This window comes from Heloderma suspectum, chromosome 5 (genome assembly GCF_057233095.1).
Source record: "Heloderma suspectum isolate Gila_16-S chromosome 5, 16-S_ref, whole genome shotgun sequence".
NCBI classification, from domain to species: Eukaryota; Metazoa; Chordata; class Lepidosauria; order Squamata; family Helodermatidae; genus Heloderma; species Heloderma suspectum.
In genome coordinates this window covers 137,411,911-137,426,536 of record NC_139462.1, presented here as the reverse complement: position 1 = coordinate 137,426,536, position 14,626 = coordinate 137,411,911, and the positions used below count along the sequence as shown (strand labels likewise).

General features: G+C 44.0%; 1 protein-coding gene across 1 annotated transcript in view; it reads left to right on the top strand.

The window, feature by feature from the left end:
* EPB41L4B (erythrocyte membrane protein band 4.1 like 4B) overlaps positions 1-12,874 on the top strand; it is a 143,210-nt gene extending 130,336 nt beyond the window's left edge. The window contains exons 23-25 of the mRNA XM_084857550.1: positions 1,965-2,033; positions 6,323-6,489; positions 12,805-12,874. Coding sequence (XP_084713676.1) covers positions 1,965-2,033; positions 6,323-6,489; positions 12,805-12,874 — 306 coding nt within the window. The remainder of the gene's footprint in view (positions 1-1,964; positions 2,034-6,322; positions 6,490-12,804) is intronic.
* The last annotated feature ends 1,752 nt before the right edge of the window (positions 12,875-14,626 follow it).

Genomic DNA, 14,626 nt, shown 5'->3' with positions numbered 1-14,626 from the left:
CAGGGAGGCTACTGCCTCAGGCAGCAGATGGAGCCCTCAGCACAGTGTGGGAGAAGAAAGCTGTGGGCCATGCAGCCTGCCCTGAACCCCCTAAAAAATGGTTCGCTGCTTTCAGGTTTGGCGGAGAATGTTGTCCCATTGCCAGAGTTGAAGAAAGATTCAACTGCTAGTCCAGTTGGCTTTTGTACATGGATTGGGAGGGGGCACCATTTTGTTCTTCACATCAGGCAGCAAAATGTCTTGGGCCAGGCTGGGCCAGCCCTAGCCCCTCCAGTTAGCGGGATCTTGGGTAGTCTAGCCTCTCATTTCCTGAAGCTTTGGAGAACTGCTGCCAGTTTGCACAAGGGTGGCCATGTGCCCTACTTTTCAGAGGACAGTCCTTCCTAAAGCTGCGCATCAACAATTAGTAGCACCTGGACACCAGATTTGGCGCTTTTCTATATGTGGCTGTTAATCAGCTGTTAATCGGCTGTATCTACTTTCGGTTTTGTTACAGAATTGAAATCCAAGCACTACACAAGAAGTGTTTCCTTTCCTGTTTTTCTATTACATAACCCCTAGGTGGCACGGTGGTATAGCAGAATAGTGTAATTACACAAGAGGAAATTGCACTTTCTTTCGCTTTCACAGTTAAATGCCGTATTTTCCCTGCTTTAAAAAAAAAACTCACCAAAAGTGCTGGTTAGATACAGAAGCTAAACTGAAGGGTCACTACATCATCTAAAGAACCCATAAACCATGTGAGTAGGGAATGACAAGTGCATGAAGATTGCATCATGTAGAAAAGCCCTGAGCAGCAGGTCACCTGGGCACTGTCTTCCCCACCGTGATAACATGTGCTGCATTTCTATTTAAATTATAAATTGCAGCTACGTGCATATAAATTAGGATATACAAATTTTATTCAAATCCCCATTCTCTTTTGTCCTCTTTTCTGGCAATGTGTAAATGGCCATCCTACTTTGTACTGTACCAGGCTAGATGGACCAATGGTCTTAATCTCGATGAGGCTGTTCCATTGGTTTCCTCCTTGCTGAATTGCTTGTGGTATTTATGCATAACTGGGTCTTAGTCCAGCCTGACTGTCTTGTAAAGCAATGCTGCTCTTGTATTTTAATGGTGTTCATTAATTCCGTGTGCCTATTCCTTCGTTTTTTCTTAATGTTTTGGATACATCACTATTTCACATGGTATCCGAGGAGTTGATCTATCTATCTATCTATCTATCTATCTATCTATCTATCTATCTATCTATCATCTATTTCTTGGCCGCCTTTCAGGGCAGAAGCTCTCCCAATCATGCATGCTTATGATTTCATTCAACATAATAATAATAATAATAATAATAATAATGTTAAAAACTCATTTTGGGGCGTGCTGATTCATATTACTGACTCAGCCTTTCAGTGTTTCCTTTGGTTAGCAGCAAGCTCTGGACCTGTCACTCATGATACAGCCAATAGGGGACAGAAGCTACCCACTGTGCTTAGGGTGTATTGGCTGGGCGAGTGTTTTTTCCTGAGAATCTGTGGTCTGTTCTATGTTCTTTCCTAACTAAAACAACTGAAAACGTGGATTTGTAGTGTGACCAATTTAGCGGACATTCATTTCATAACACTATAAAATTATTATTCTTGGGCAGATCTGGATTAACGCGAGTTGGAGAATCACCTCGAACAACTTTGCAATTGTGACATACACTGCATACAGTCAGTCTAATATCTACTTCAGGGAATGATTCCCTAATAGATGGCATGAATCAAAGGAGTGCAAATGTCCCTTCTGTTGACCTTTGAATCCTCACCATTAATTTTTGCACATGTGTCCGGGTGTGTCAGTTAATTTCAGTGCTGTTAAACTGTGCTGGTATGTCAGACATAAAGCTGGGGTTTGCAGCACTTTGCTTCATTTTTTTTCCTTTGTATGTTCTGAAAGTAACATCTTTTTCTTTATCTTCCTTAAAGATAAAGACATTCCCTGCTGCTACATCTAATCCTTTTTTCGATCCTTTTCCAACACTACCACAGTTTTCTGTAAGTAGAAAATGCAACTGAAAAACTGCATTTAACATGACACTTGCAAATCTACTTTATTTCAGAACAATGTCCATTAACTTTTTACAGTCCAAGGCACTCTCTAAATATGGCCAAGCATTAAAGAATTAAAGGTAAAATTTGTCAAATAATTAAAGAGACCACAATGCATCTGTTCTTTTACACAGGCTAGAAGTTCTGCTTTTTTAGAATAAAGAGTAGGAAAAATTGTGCGCCAGGCATAAACCTGGTATAAATGATTTATACATTTTATTAACTGTGCAACATACCAAAATCTCTCTTGTCTAGCGAATAGTAATGAAAACTGATTTGGAACTCTAGTAGTTGGGGCCAAGCTACACATTAATCACATGGCTTGCCTTTGAGTGCAAGATTTTTCTTTCACAAATAGTCAGTGTAGGCAGAAGGGGGGCTTTTGCCCTCACTGTGGTTGTGATCTGAACAATGTGATAACTTACCTGCTTTATTAGCATGATTATGATGGTCATGGTTGTCAGGTTGCAACCTAGAGCAGAGGTTGGGCAAAAGGTAGATTTACAGATGTTTTGGACTTCAACTCCCAGAAGCCTCTGCCATCATGGACAATGGTCAGGAATGCTGGGAGGTGAAGTCCAAAAGTCTGAAGATCTACTTTCTGCTAACACCAGACCCAAAGAACCTTTCTGCTTCTTTAAGAGCCTGCAGCCATGAGGGGGATGCAGCTACACATTTCTGATACTGGATATACTGGTGCAATTCCATATTATCCAACATAAAATGATAACACCTCTAAAACGTTAGCCATTGTCAGTTATTGCAGATGTCCAAGCGCTTCCCCTGAGCTTAAACTAGTGCTGTGCTGAATTTTAGATGCAAAATTGGCATTTTGGAGTTGTGAAAGGATCTGCAAAAAATACTGCTTTGCGCACTTTCACGTATTTTTCTCTTGCTTGTTCGCGGCCCCCGTCTGCTCAGTCTGCTATTGCTGTGGTGCCATGTTTTATTTTACTTGAAAAGCTTTTTCACTGCAGCCAGTCAGGGATCATGCAGTGAACATGAAGGCATCACTCTGCCATGCAGCCAGTTAGATCTGGCTATGGGACAACAGCAAGGACAAATGATGGCCACAACCCCCCCTCTGGATGGGAAGAAGACATAATGCATCCCCATTACCAAGGAAACTGGGCTGATACCTCACGGGTTGGGTTCACTGCATGACAGCACTGCGTGGCAAGACTTTCACTCTCATCCAATCACACATCTTTATTTGTGGCTAGCTGCAGTAGAATATGGATGGGGATGCATATACAAATGCACATTCCATTGAATGTAACGCAGGGTGAATTCAGATGTGCACGTAGATGAGGATGTCATCCATCTACACATTATTTTTGGTGGGATGTACATTCAGGTGCACTAAAATACCAAGCAGCTTAGGACCAGATCACCTTAAGGACTGGCTCCTCCCATTTGAGCCCGCCTGGTGAAGATCTTCCTCAAGGGCCCTTCTTTGGGTTGGCCCCCCCTTCCCTGCCTTCAGAGGTTAGATGGTTGGGGCCCTGTGAGAGGGCCTTTTCAGTTGTGGCACCCCAACTTTGGAAGTCCCTCCCCAGGTCTTTCTGGCACTAGGTAAGGGATTTTTTAAATGCAATCCTATACATGTCTACTCAGACATCAGCCTCACTGAGTTCAATGGGGCTTAATACCAAGAAAGTATTCTATGACAGCAGCCAACACATCCAACATCCTGTCAGGCTCCTGCCAGCAGGGCAGGAAGAGCAGCATTCGCAGCTCTTATTCCGGTGTCTTCCCACCCCGCTCCCACACACAATGATTTCCCATTTCTCACAACAGGAGGGAAAGAATTTAAATCCAATCCAGGGCTGGGATGCCACTGCAGGGACTCTAAGATTGCAACCTTGGTTGCTGAATTGTAAAGTGCTATTCAATCTGGCTCATATTGTTCTGATTATTATTAGTAATAATAATAATATTTCTGTTTTTAAATGATGTATTATAGAGCAAGACAGAATTGTTAACATCGAAATAAATAAATCCATATGATTCCCGATGCACATCCAAATGCGCATCCTGTGCAGATTTGGCCCCAAACAGTCTTTATGGCTGGATTGGGTGAAGGGATGTTAGTCTGTCTTGCCAGTGGGGTTCCTTTGATTCTTCCCTCCACACCCATCCTCTCACAAACACTTTGGTAGCCTTTTCCATAGCGGGGTGGGGAAAATAACCACTGTAAATGTGGAGGGGGCATTTTGCTTTTTTTTTCAGCTCAGCATTACCTTAAGCAACTTTTAACGGTAAGCATATATCAATATATAGGATATCAGCATAGAAGAAGTGCATCTGAGGATATGTTTTACATGAAGTATAGTATTACGGATTATGTCATGCTCAGTGCTTGCAACTGCCTTGTTTTCTGTTCTGTGGTGACACCCCAACCATTCTATATCCAACAGCATTTTATAACCCCTGCTAAAAGGACAGAATCGTATTTAAAGGACAGATTCCAAGACAGGCAGAGCTCCTGTAGTCCAGCTCCCCAGCCTGAATGTTTTGCTATCATGCTTGATCACATTTAGTTGCCAGTATCTGTGTATCCTTTCAGTGTATGTTCATTTAAAGTGTCTCGTTTTTGGCTTGCAGAGAAAATATTTATGTTTTTGTGGTTCTTTTCTTTGCTTTTAGAATCTTGATGTTACTAAAGAGCAAATGGAAATTTCTCTGTGTGTGTGAAAACCTGGTTTAAATTGTGCTGATGCTCAGGTTAGAAACCTATGAAGAATTGGGTGTAATAAAGAGAGAGAGAGAGCATATCCTTCCGTTTGAACTGGCCTGGATTGCTGACTTTTCTGAACCACCTAAATAGCAATGACTGAATATTCCTTTCAGCTCAGTAATCTGCAGAACTACACTGTGGTTGCTTTTTTCATTGCAATATGCATGGCAGTGGAGGGTATATATATGAGAGTACATTACCACCACACAGATTGCCTTCTCCTTTGACAATAGGCAATATCAACATCTAGGATGCATGAAGAGCACAGGGAGTACCTAAGCCCTGTTCAGATAAAACAGCAGCCCCCACATGAGAACTTCAGGGGCGTGAACAGCTGCCGTGGGACTGTGATTTGGCCAGTGTCACAGGGGTGTGCCATTTATAAGAATGCCTCACACATGTTGGGTTCTTTCTTGGAGCTGCAGTGTCCATGTGAACAGCACCCCGTAGAGGTCTTGGTTCTCACAAATGGTGCCTTCCCAGCCATAATCCCAGTTCTGGCCCCACACATTCCCAAGGCCCTAAGATACAGGTGGGGAACCCCCCGATCTGGCCCACACAGGTCCTCTTCCAAGCACCATCCCCCTCCCAGTGCTAGAGAAAGGCAGGCTTTCTCTAGTGCAGGAAGAGGAAACCTCGCTCTTATCTCCAGTCACTGATCAGAGATAAGAGTGATGTTTGCCAGCAGTAGAGAAAGACAGTAGGGAAAGGCAGCCGAGAGAGGCTGGAGGTTTCTCCATGCAGAGAAAGGCACAGTGCAATTGCTCCTGCCTCCCCCTGCACAGAGAAAAGGAGTTTCTCCATGCCGAGAGGCAGGAACAATCACTCTGTGCTTTTGTCTGTATGGAGAAACTCCCCTACAATGTCAGAGGGTGGGACTTCAGGGGAAGGGAGAAGAGATCCAGGGAGAGAGTCCACTCCCTGATCTCTTCCTGCCCCCAGAGGGTGAGCCAGAAAGCAATCTGGATTCTGGGGGCTAAACAGTTCCCCACCTCTGCCCAAAGGTAAAGGCCACTGTTTAATCTGAAGTCAGCCCTAGTCTGATGATTTCTTCTATGTTTTCATAATTTACATATTGGTACAGCATCCATCTCCTATGGTTCATTGCAATCCATTGAACTTTAGGAGTCAGTCGGGGGAATTTAGTATTTAGTTTATGATATAATTACCACAAGAATCCTCTAGTTAAAAGGGGTAATTTTGCAGGATTCAAGGAAGCCCTTGTAGTTGGTGCTCTCCAGAGGTTTTCTAGAAACGTATAACAATAAAATTGCATTTTATTCTCTGCAATGCATGACGCTGAGGAATCTTTGCCCGTGTATTTTCCTCTTCAGCACAATTATTATGTCAAATGTCTTTCTGGTTCTTCCCTGGATTTTGATTTCCAGCTCATCCTTATGTTTAGAAGAGGATTGCTGATTTGGAAAGTGTGGATGAAACTATGAATGGGGAAAGATACAGCAACATCTCTTATCTCTTTTGCTTTCATTTCTAGGCAGAATTTATAGACAGTAAGCTACAATGCTGTGTTGTACAGTCATCTCCAAAGATGTTATCGCCAGTTATTCCAACACCTGCAACAAAGTCTCTGGTGGAGACCATTCCAACTCCAACTGTGCAGACCATCTATTCATCTCACAAACCTATTTCTCTGGCAGACAGGTACTGGGTGATCCTTCCACAGAAATAGCATGCGCCTTGCTTTCTACGGTCTCCCAACAGTCAATGTGTATGTCTCCTGGGGCCAGTTCACACATGCAGTGGCAAGGAAATGGAGAACCTTGGATGTGGGAGGGGGAGAGCAAAGGCTCCGCTGACTTGCCTAATTTTCCAAAATGCTGAATCGAACTGTTTCTCTTTTTCAGAATGTTTGCCCTCAGCAGTGCTGTAGTGCTAAATTTTGAAGTGCAGATGCTCATCCTGACTCACTTCGCAGCCACACCCCCAAGGATAGCCCCCAAATGCAGGCAGCTGTGCTGATCTGTATCAACAAACCAGTTGTAGCAAATTTCGTCTCCACAGGGAGCAGGTGTTTTGTCTTAGGGTCTTAGGCTGCAATCCTATACACACTTACCTGGGAATAAGACCTACTGAAATCAGTGGGGCTTACTTCTGAGTGGACACGCACAGGATTGCACTATTAGTTGCCCATTCGAGACCAAGCTACCCTCCCCGCCACAGTATTGCAACAGGGATACCTCACAATAATACAGTGTTGCTGGGAAAATCCATTACCGCCCCCATCGCCAGCTACTGTGAGGATTGCAGCTCACATCAGAGGGTACAGGGACACCTGAGGGAGATGACAGATGACATCATCACCCTGCTAATCAAAAAGTCCTGGCGCTTTGGCCCTGTGGGCCCTGACTCTGCTGCAGCACTGGGGCGCAGTAATAATGATGTTGCAATGGCAACCCAACTGCCGTGCTGGATGGTGGCTGACAAAACTGCAGGGAGGGTGTAAAGGTGTTACATCAGGGAAGCCTTTTGGTGCCAATGAACATCTTGTTCTCTTCAGTACAAATGGGTATCTAGATTTATTGTGTCTGTAGCCCATGAAAGTGCCTGCTTCTACCAAATGGAACCATGTATTGCCATATTATCTTGCTTCTCTCTTTACAACATTTCAAAGCCCATTACAAAGCCCTTCCTGTCTGTCTCCTCAGCCAAAACGCTGATTCGCACCCTCTCATCTTCAGTTCTGAAATGTCTCTTCTCTGGTTTTCCATTCTCTCACCTTGGTCCCCTCACCTCTGCTGCCCAAATCATTCCCCTTTCTTATTGCTCTGATACCCTTCCTTAAATCCCCACTTTGGCTTCCTCTCTGCTCCAAGATCTTGCACAGAGTCTTCTGGTCTTTACCTTCAAAATCCACCATGGCCTTGCCCCACCCCTGATATCTCTCCACTCTTATTTCCAGACATATTCTTGGCTGTGATCATTGCTCATCCCGCTCCACCACCTGCAGCCATCTGAAGGTCTCCGGTGTCCTCAAGTAATGCCACCTTTTCTCACCTGCTGCCCTTTATGCTTCACAGTGCCTCCCAGAATGCTTCCGTGATGCCACCTCTTCATTCATTACTCCAGGGGTTGGCAACATGGCACCTCCCAGATGTTTTGGACTTCAACTCCCCTCAGTCCCAGCCAGCATGGCCAATGGTCAGGGAGTATGGGAGTTGCAATAAAAAACCAGTCTGTCTACCCCTGATACATTCCATCCAAATTCCTCCTCTTCTGTGAAGCCCTTGGCACAGCCCCTGGTCCCCATACCCTACTACAGGGGTGGAGAACTTCCTTTGGGGGTCATCTGTGTTGGGACGGAGTACCAGCACAGAACATGAATGGAGCCCAAAGTGGGTGTGGCCAACTCAGACTCTCATGCGCATGCACCCCCCATCCATCCCTCATCCACCCATTCTGTTTCTCACACCCACACACACATCCAGCTACACACACACACCTCACTGCAATTTGCATTGGGGCAAAAACACCCATTCACTCCAATGGGAGTTTCCTCCCCCAGTAGACATAGGGAACCCATGTCTGGACTGGAACTCTTATCATGGGGGCTTGGGGGCTTTAACCATTTGCAAGTCTCCCCCTTTTTTGCACTGCCCTCCAAAAAAGAGGCTCCATTCATTTCACTGGATCCTTTCTTGGCAACACAAATTGCAGACACGGGTGGGGGGCAATCTGGATCAGGACCACAGCAAAGGGCAAAGTGTTAAAGCCCCCCTCCTGCACACATCAAGGTCCTGACCTGGATTGGGTCCCCAGAGTCTGCAATTTGCTGCTTTTCCGTGCTGAGAAACAGAAGCTCATCCCTCCACAGCTGACACACAGGATGATGATGAGGGGGTAGGAATAGGAGGAGGGGTCCTGCAAGCTGGATAGGAAGCTTCTGAGGGATGCATCCAGCCCACAGGCCAGAGTTTCCTCATTCCTGCCCTACTGTAACTAAGGATTATAGTAGTAATATAGTATAATATATTACTATATATTACTATATAGTAATATAGTACCTGCTATATTCTTTCCCTGTTTTCCCCTCCTCAGTTTCCTTCTCCTTCCTCTGTTGTCTCCCCCGTCTCATTTTCTAGGTCTCTTGGACAAGTTACTTTTCTTTTAGCCTCACCAGGTTGTCCCCCATGGCAACCACTTTGTGACTGGGCAAGTCGCCATGGCAGCCATTTTGTGAGAGCATGCATGACATTCTATCAAATTCCAAATGTGCCCACCAGCCCAAAATGTTTGGGGACCCCTGTTCTAGATTGTTAGCCCCTTGGGGCAAGGATCCGTCATCTCATTCTTTGTAATGTACCATATACATGGATGGCACTATACAATAAATAATAGCAATCGTATTATTTTCTCACACTATCTTCAACCTCTCACAGTATAAAAGTATGCCATTCCAAAAATGTTTAGGTTACACCTGGAACAGGAGGAATTTTGAACTGATAAACTCATATATGTAAAAAAGCTCCCATTTTTCCTTCAAAAACATATTAAGAACTCAAAAAGACCCTAAGAAAAGCACCCACTGGAAATTGTCTCAAGCTGTTCACTATCCCACTTCTCAGCCACAATGCCTTTCAGAATGTCCTTGGTCCCTTCCAGCTGAATATATATATATTTGGGCTTATATCCTCATTATCTCCAGGCATCTGAAGTTTGTTGCACAGATATATGTGCAATGTTATGCTTAACATAAATAATGAAATAAACAAATGAAAAGGAAGGAAAAGGCTGTTGAGTGACAGACCCACAAAAAAACCCTCTCCCCAGGGCCAGCAGAAGACATTACACTGCCTGAAGCTAGGGACAAGGTCCCCCCCCCGCCACATTCCATGCACAGAAGCTGACCAGACCAGCAGTTGAACCTTACTTCAACCCTGGCTCCCTGTACTGCACCTCAGGGCAACAGAGTAGCTTACAGGGTGCAGCACAGGCTGCATGGTACACATCCATCTCTGTCTTGTGACAACTTGGCATCCATCCTCACATCTGCTGCCCAAGGCAGCCGCCTCACTCTGCCTTACAGTAGGGCTGGCCCTCCCTCTCCCACTCCATTTACTAGTCGTTATTACGCAGCCAAGGGAGACTCTCGCACATTCCAATGTTCCCTCCTGATTTCTGCATTCCTCCCATTAATTCCTAAATCCTTAATATGCCTCCATCTCCTCACGTTATTAGGACCATCCCTTGTTCAGCCCCAATGCAGGCAACACACAGACCGAGAAGGATGAGAATACGAAACGCTTACCGGCCATCCCCGCTCCAGAATGACACCAGCAGATCAATGTGTTCTACCAACACTTCCCCAATGATGAAGAAATGGGCAACCCCATTCCACCTGATTTGGGGGGGGGATCTGCCCCCCACACACTCCACAGCTCACCTCATTCAGCAGGGTCCCTTTGTTTAGCATTTGGGGGAGGGGCTGCTGTGGGAAGGAGGGGGCAGGAAAGTTCACTTCCACCATCCCAGTTGCAGATGCCTAAATCTGATCCAACCCATAATTTCTTTCTTTTCATCTTCCTTTATATTCAGTTTCCATATCTCCTCCAAACCTATGCTCATCTTCTGCCACATCCTTTACCTTTGAGTGTCCTTCCTAGCATAATATTTCCAGACACCCCAGGTGAGAGATGAAGGCATACCTCAGGGAAACCTTGCTCTTGTTGCACAAGAGATGCTGCCTTCACTGCTGACATCACAATGCTGTACATTTTGAGGTGACGATACAATACCAGGATGCAGAGATAGGGCAGGGAGCAGCCCATTGAATTAAATGGCCTGAGTGGTCAGAGACTGACTTTTAAAAAAGGTGAATTGTCAGTTTCTAGAGCCAAAAAAGTGGTGGGAAATCACAGAAGGCACAGAAGTCTTAACTTCATGCTTTGACTTCTCTAGGAACTGGGACTTGGCTTCCTCAGTGGGTCCCCTTAACTTCCAAAAGGTGTGGTCTGTAAACTGAGGGTTGCCTCCAGCCTTCTTGGATGCCCCATGCAAGGACACATCAATGACCCTGTTGGGCTGATGGGCCCTTAACTGGTCTTGAGTCCCCAACAACCTTGCCACCCTCTAGGCCAGGGGGAAGGAATCTTTTTGGGCCGTGGTCCTATTTCACAATTTGAGAAACTGTCCTGGGCGCCACCACAAAATGGCTGCTATGGGAGGCATAGCTAATCACAAAGGGCAAATAACCTGTCCAAAAGACTGTGTACATAGCAGAGGTAGGGTCTGAGCCTCAGCACACTAAACAATTCCTTTGACCCACAGTTTTTAGCACCAACAGAAACCTATGTCTCAGCAACCCCAGCTGCTGGTAAGAAAATGTGTTAATTTAAAGAAAGGGGGGTAGGCAGCTTGGCGAGCACCAAGAAAGGTGTCCATGGGCACCACTTTGCCTGTCTTGCTCTAGACCCAGCCTTGATTCCCTGGGTGCTTTCAGACAGGGCTTTTGATGTGCAACCTCCATGCCTCATCCATGGAATTTTACAGGGGATGCCAGATGTCACGGTTTCCCATTTGTAAACCTCTGGTGTTTCCCACTGTTTCATCCCTCTTTTTACTTCCCATAGAAAATCTGTTGAGGAGACTAAGATGGAATAGATACATAATGCCTTCTGATTGGTAGCCCCAGGCATCTTCTGTCTAGAAGCACCCCCTGGGATAGTGTATCAAAATGTCCCAACATTCTTTGAGGTTGAAACCTTTGCATCAGGGGAGGAATGCACTGTTCAGGGCGAATTTACCAACCTTCTTTTTAATGCTACATCTTGATGTGACCTTTGGGTGTTTTGCACAGTAGCTTACCAGTAAATACAATATCCCCCCCCCCCACCGCCCAATGAAGAACTTTTCAAGCTCAAAATGCACAGGGATGTTTTGATGCAGTCTCATGTGAAATAAAGACTTAGGCGTCTTCTGAGTGTTTCCATTATATTTGTTGCTTTGTGGGTTGTGTTAATTATTTCATTTACCATTTTTAAAATATGCCCCACCTTTCAATTTAAAAACATTAGTGCAATGTGTTCATCATGAGGTTCTAGAATTACTCTGTTATCAAGGACATACAAAAATAGAAAAGGCATACGAACACAGAAAGAAATGATATACAACAGGGGTGGGCAGAAAGTAGATCTCCAGAAGTTTTGGACTTCAACTCCCAGCATTCCTGACCATTGACCATGCTGGCAGGAGCTTCTTAGGACAGTATCCAATGGTAGTCCGACCCAGACTAGTCCCATTCACTTCAATGGGTCTGCTCTGAGTAGGAGTACCACTGGATACTGCCCTTGGAGTTGAAGCCCAAAATGTCTGGAGATCTACCTTCTGCTCACCCCTGATATACAAAATAAAAAACTGATACCATTTCATACATCTCAGATCCAGGTCAAGCATAAAAACATTCTTACTTAAAGATTCAGTAACAACTGGCTTCCAAGTACAGATCACATCTCTTGTTTTCTAAGCTGTCAATTTAGGCTCTAGGCTTGCTCTGGCTCAGTAATTCATTAGAAATCACAGGGAAGCTATCTCTGAAAGAGACATGGGGGCTTCCAGATGAGGCTTTGATTGTGCAACCCCCTCCCTCATTCATGGAATTTGGGGTGTGCGTCTGTGTTCAGACAATGTCATCTTCAACTTCTAACCTTCTTGTCTTTCCCAACCACTTCACTCATATTTTTTCTTTCCATAAAAATATCTGTTCAGGAGGAAAAGATGGAATAGGTGCACAATGTCTTTTGATTGGTAGCGCTAGGAGCTCTCCATCTGGAAGCACCTTGGCTGGGTTTGCATTTGTTATTAAACTCAAAATGTCAGCCAAATATGCTATTCATACAGTGATCTATTTTCAGCGTTTTTTGCTTAATATAAAGGCAACCCTTCTCTTGGGTTGATGCTGTTTAAACTGAAACTTGGGGCATGTTGTTCCCATAATTGCTTGTATGTTCATTAACTCCACAGTGCTGAGACTTTGAGGCATGAGCTGGAGCGAGAAAAGATGATGAAAAGACTGCTGATGACAGAATTATGAAAATTCTCACTTCTGTCTCACATGGAGAATGGATTGGGGCCTTTTCTGTGCCTTCTGTCTGTTTACATTCCTCTGCTTCTGTGTACACGATGTGGCATATCCAGTCCTCCTGGATTAATCACCGTTGGCTAAAAAACAGTTTTACATAAATGTCAAGGACTTCCTTTGTATATTTGATACTATGGCCAGGATCCAAAGAACCACAAAACTTGTTGTGCGAGTGCAGGGGGGATTTCAATTCGTTTTTTCTTTTCGTCCCCAAACAACAACAACACCCCCCCAATTCTGCATGGCAAACTACTTTTGAAACTGAGAGTAGTTTCAAAAAACAGTTTGTGAAGCTCCTGTAGAGGTAAGGTAGGGGGAGTTAAAAATTCCATTGGGCTAGCACAAGCCCCCTGTATGAGCTTACGTAGCTCTTTGGATCTCAGCCTGAGATTTCCTTCTGCCCTTTATTTCTCCCAAGTACTTCAGATTTTATATAACTACAAAAAGGGAGTTGACGCTAATTTTTGGTAAATCTAGGACAAAAAAGAACAAGGAATATATATTGATTTCTATTCAGAAACTCTGTTCTGTATATATGTTAATATCTGCACAGAGATAAATGTTGCGCAGAATATTTTGATAGCATATACAAAAGGTCATTTTGTAGATCTAATAACTGAACTGAGCTACAGTTGTTTGTTAAAGAAAAATCACTGCTGTTTGTTAACAAATCCTTGTGGGTGGGGGGAAGAGAATCATGATTCCATCTTATCCTAGGACTGTTAGTCTCCATAGAAAAAATAAAAAGCTGCCTTTTTTTAATCCCTAGCTTCAATTATTACACAAGGAAGAAATGCACAAACCCATCTACACCTTCTGAAGAAAAACAGACATTTTCATTTTAGATTACAATAACCATATATCCAGTAACTCAGATGGTCTTGCCACAGGTCCCCACATCGTACCAAATAAAAGTGAAAATTTGACTACTTTTAAGTGAAACTCAAATCCTGTAAACATCTGCATGAATTTCTATTTTTCATGGTGGAAAACTGCATTTGAAATTCTCACATGTTTAGAAATTAAGCATATGTTTAAGTGTTGGTGGATTTTGAGGCCTTAAAAACACTGAAAAAGAAGATCATTTTCTGTGTGCTGGTTCCATGCAATAATGCTACCATGGCAGTCAAAGTGAATGAGTTCCACCCGCTGGCATTCAATAATGACACAATACTCACTGCACCATCAGGAAAACTGCTGATACTTGGAGTATTATCACCAAGAGAAAAAGATAGTTCCTAAACCATATGAAACAAACATTTCTCTTCAAAATGCCACTATAACTGTTGACTGCTTGATGATAGCTTCAGAATTAAAGTACTCTTACCGACCACTTACAATTGTGAAGACAAACTTTGCTAAGAAGCTTTAATAATGCTCTACCCAGGGTGGGGGGGACCTCAGATTTTTGGCCTACAACTCCCATCAGACCTAGCCAGCATGGCCAATGGTGAGGGATGAGAGAAATAGTAGGCCAAAACTTCTGGAGAGCCACACATCATCCACCCTTGTTCTCGGCTTTATCACTTTCTAAAAGGATCAGTGGCATAGCGACCACCTAGTTATGGTTATGAGTTTCATTTGTAGTACACCCTTTGGGCATCAATGACTATTATATACCTTCACATCCCATTGAATTCACTGGGACAGATTTCAGCATGTGAGTACTCTCCAACTGAAATCAATAATATTTAACTTCAGCTG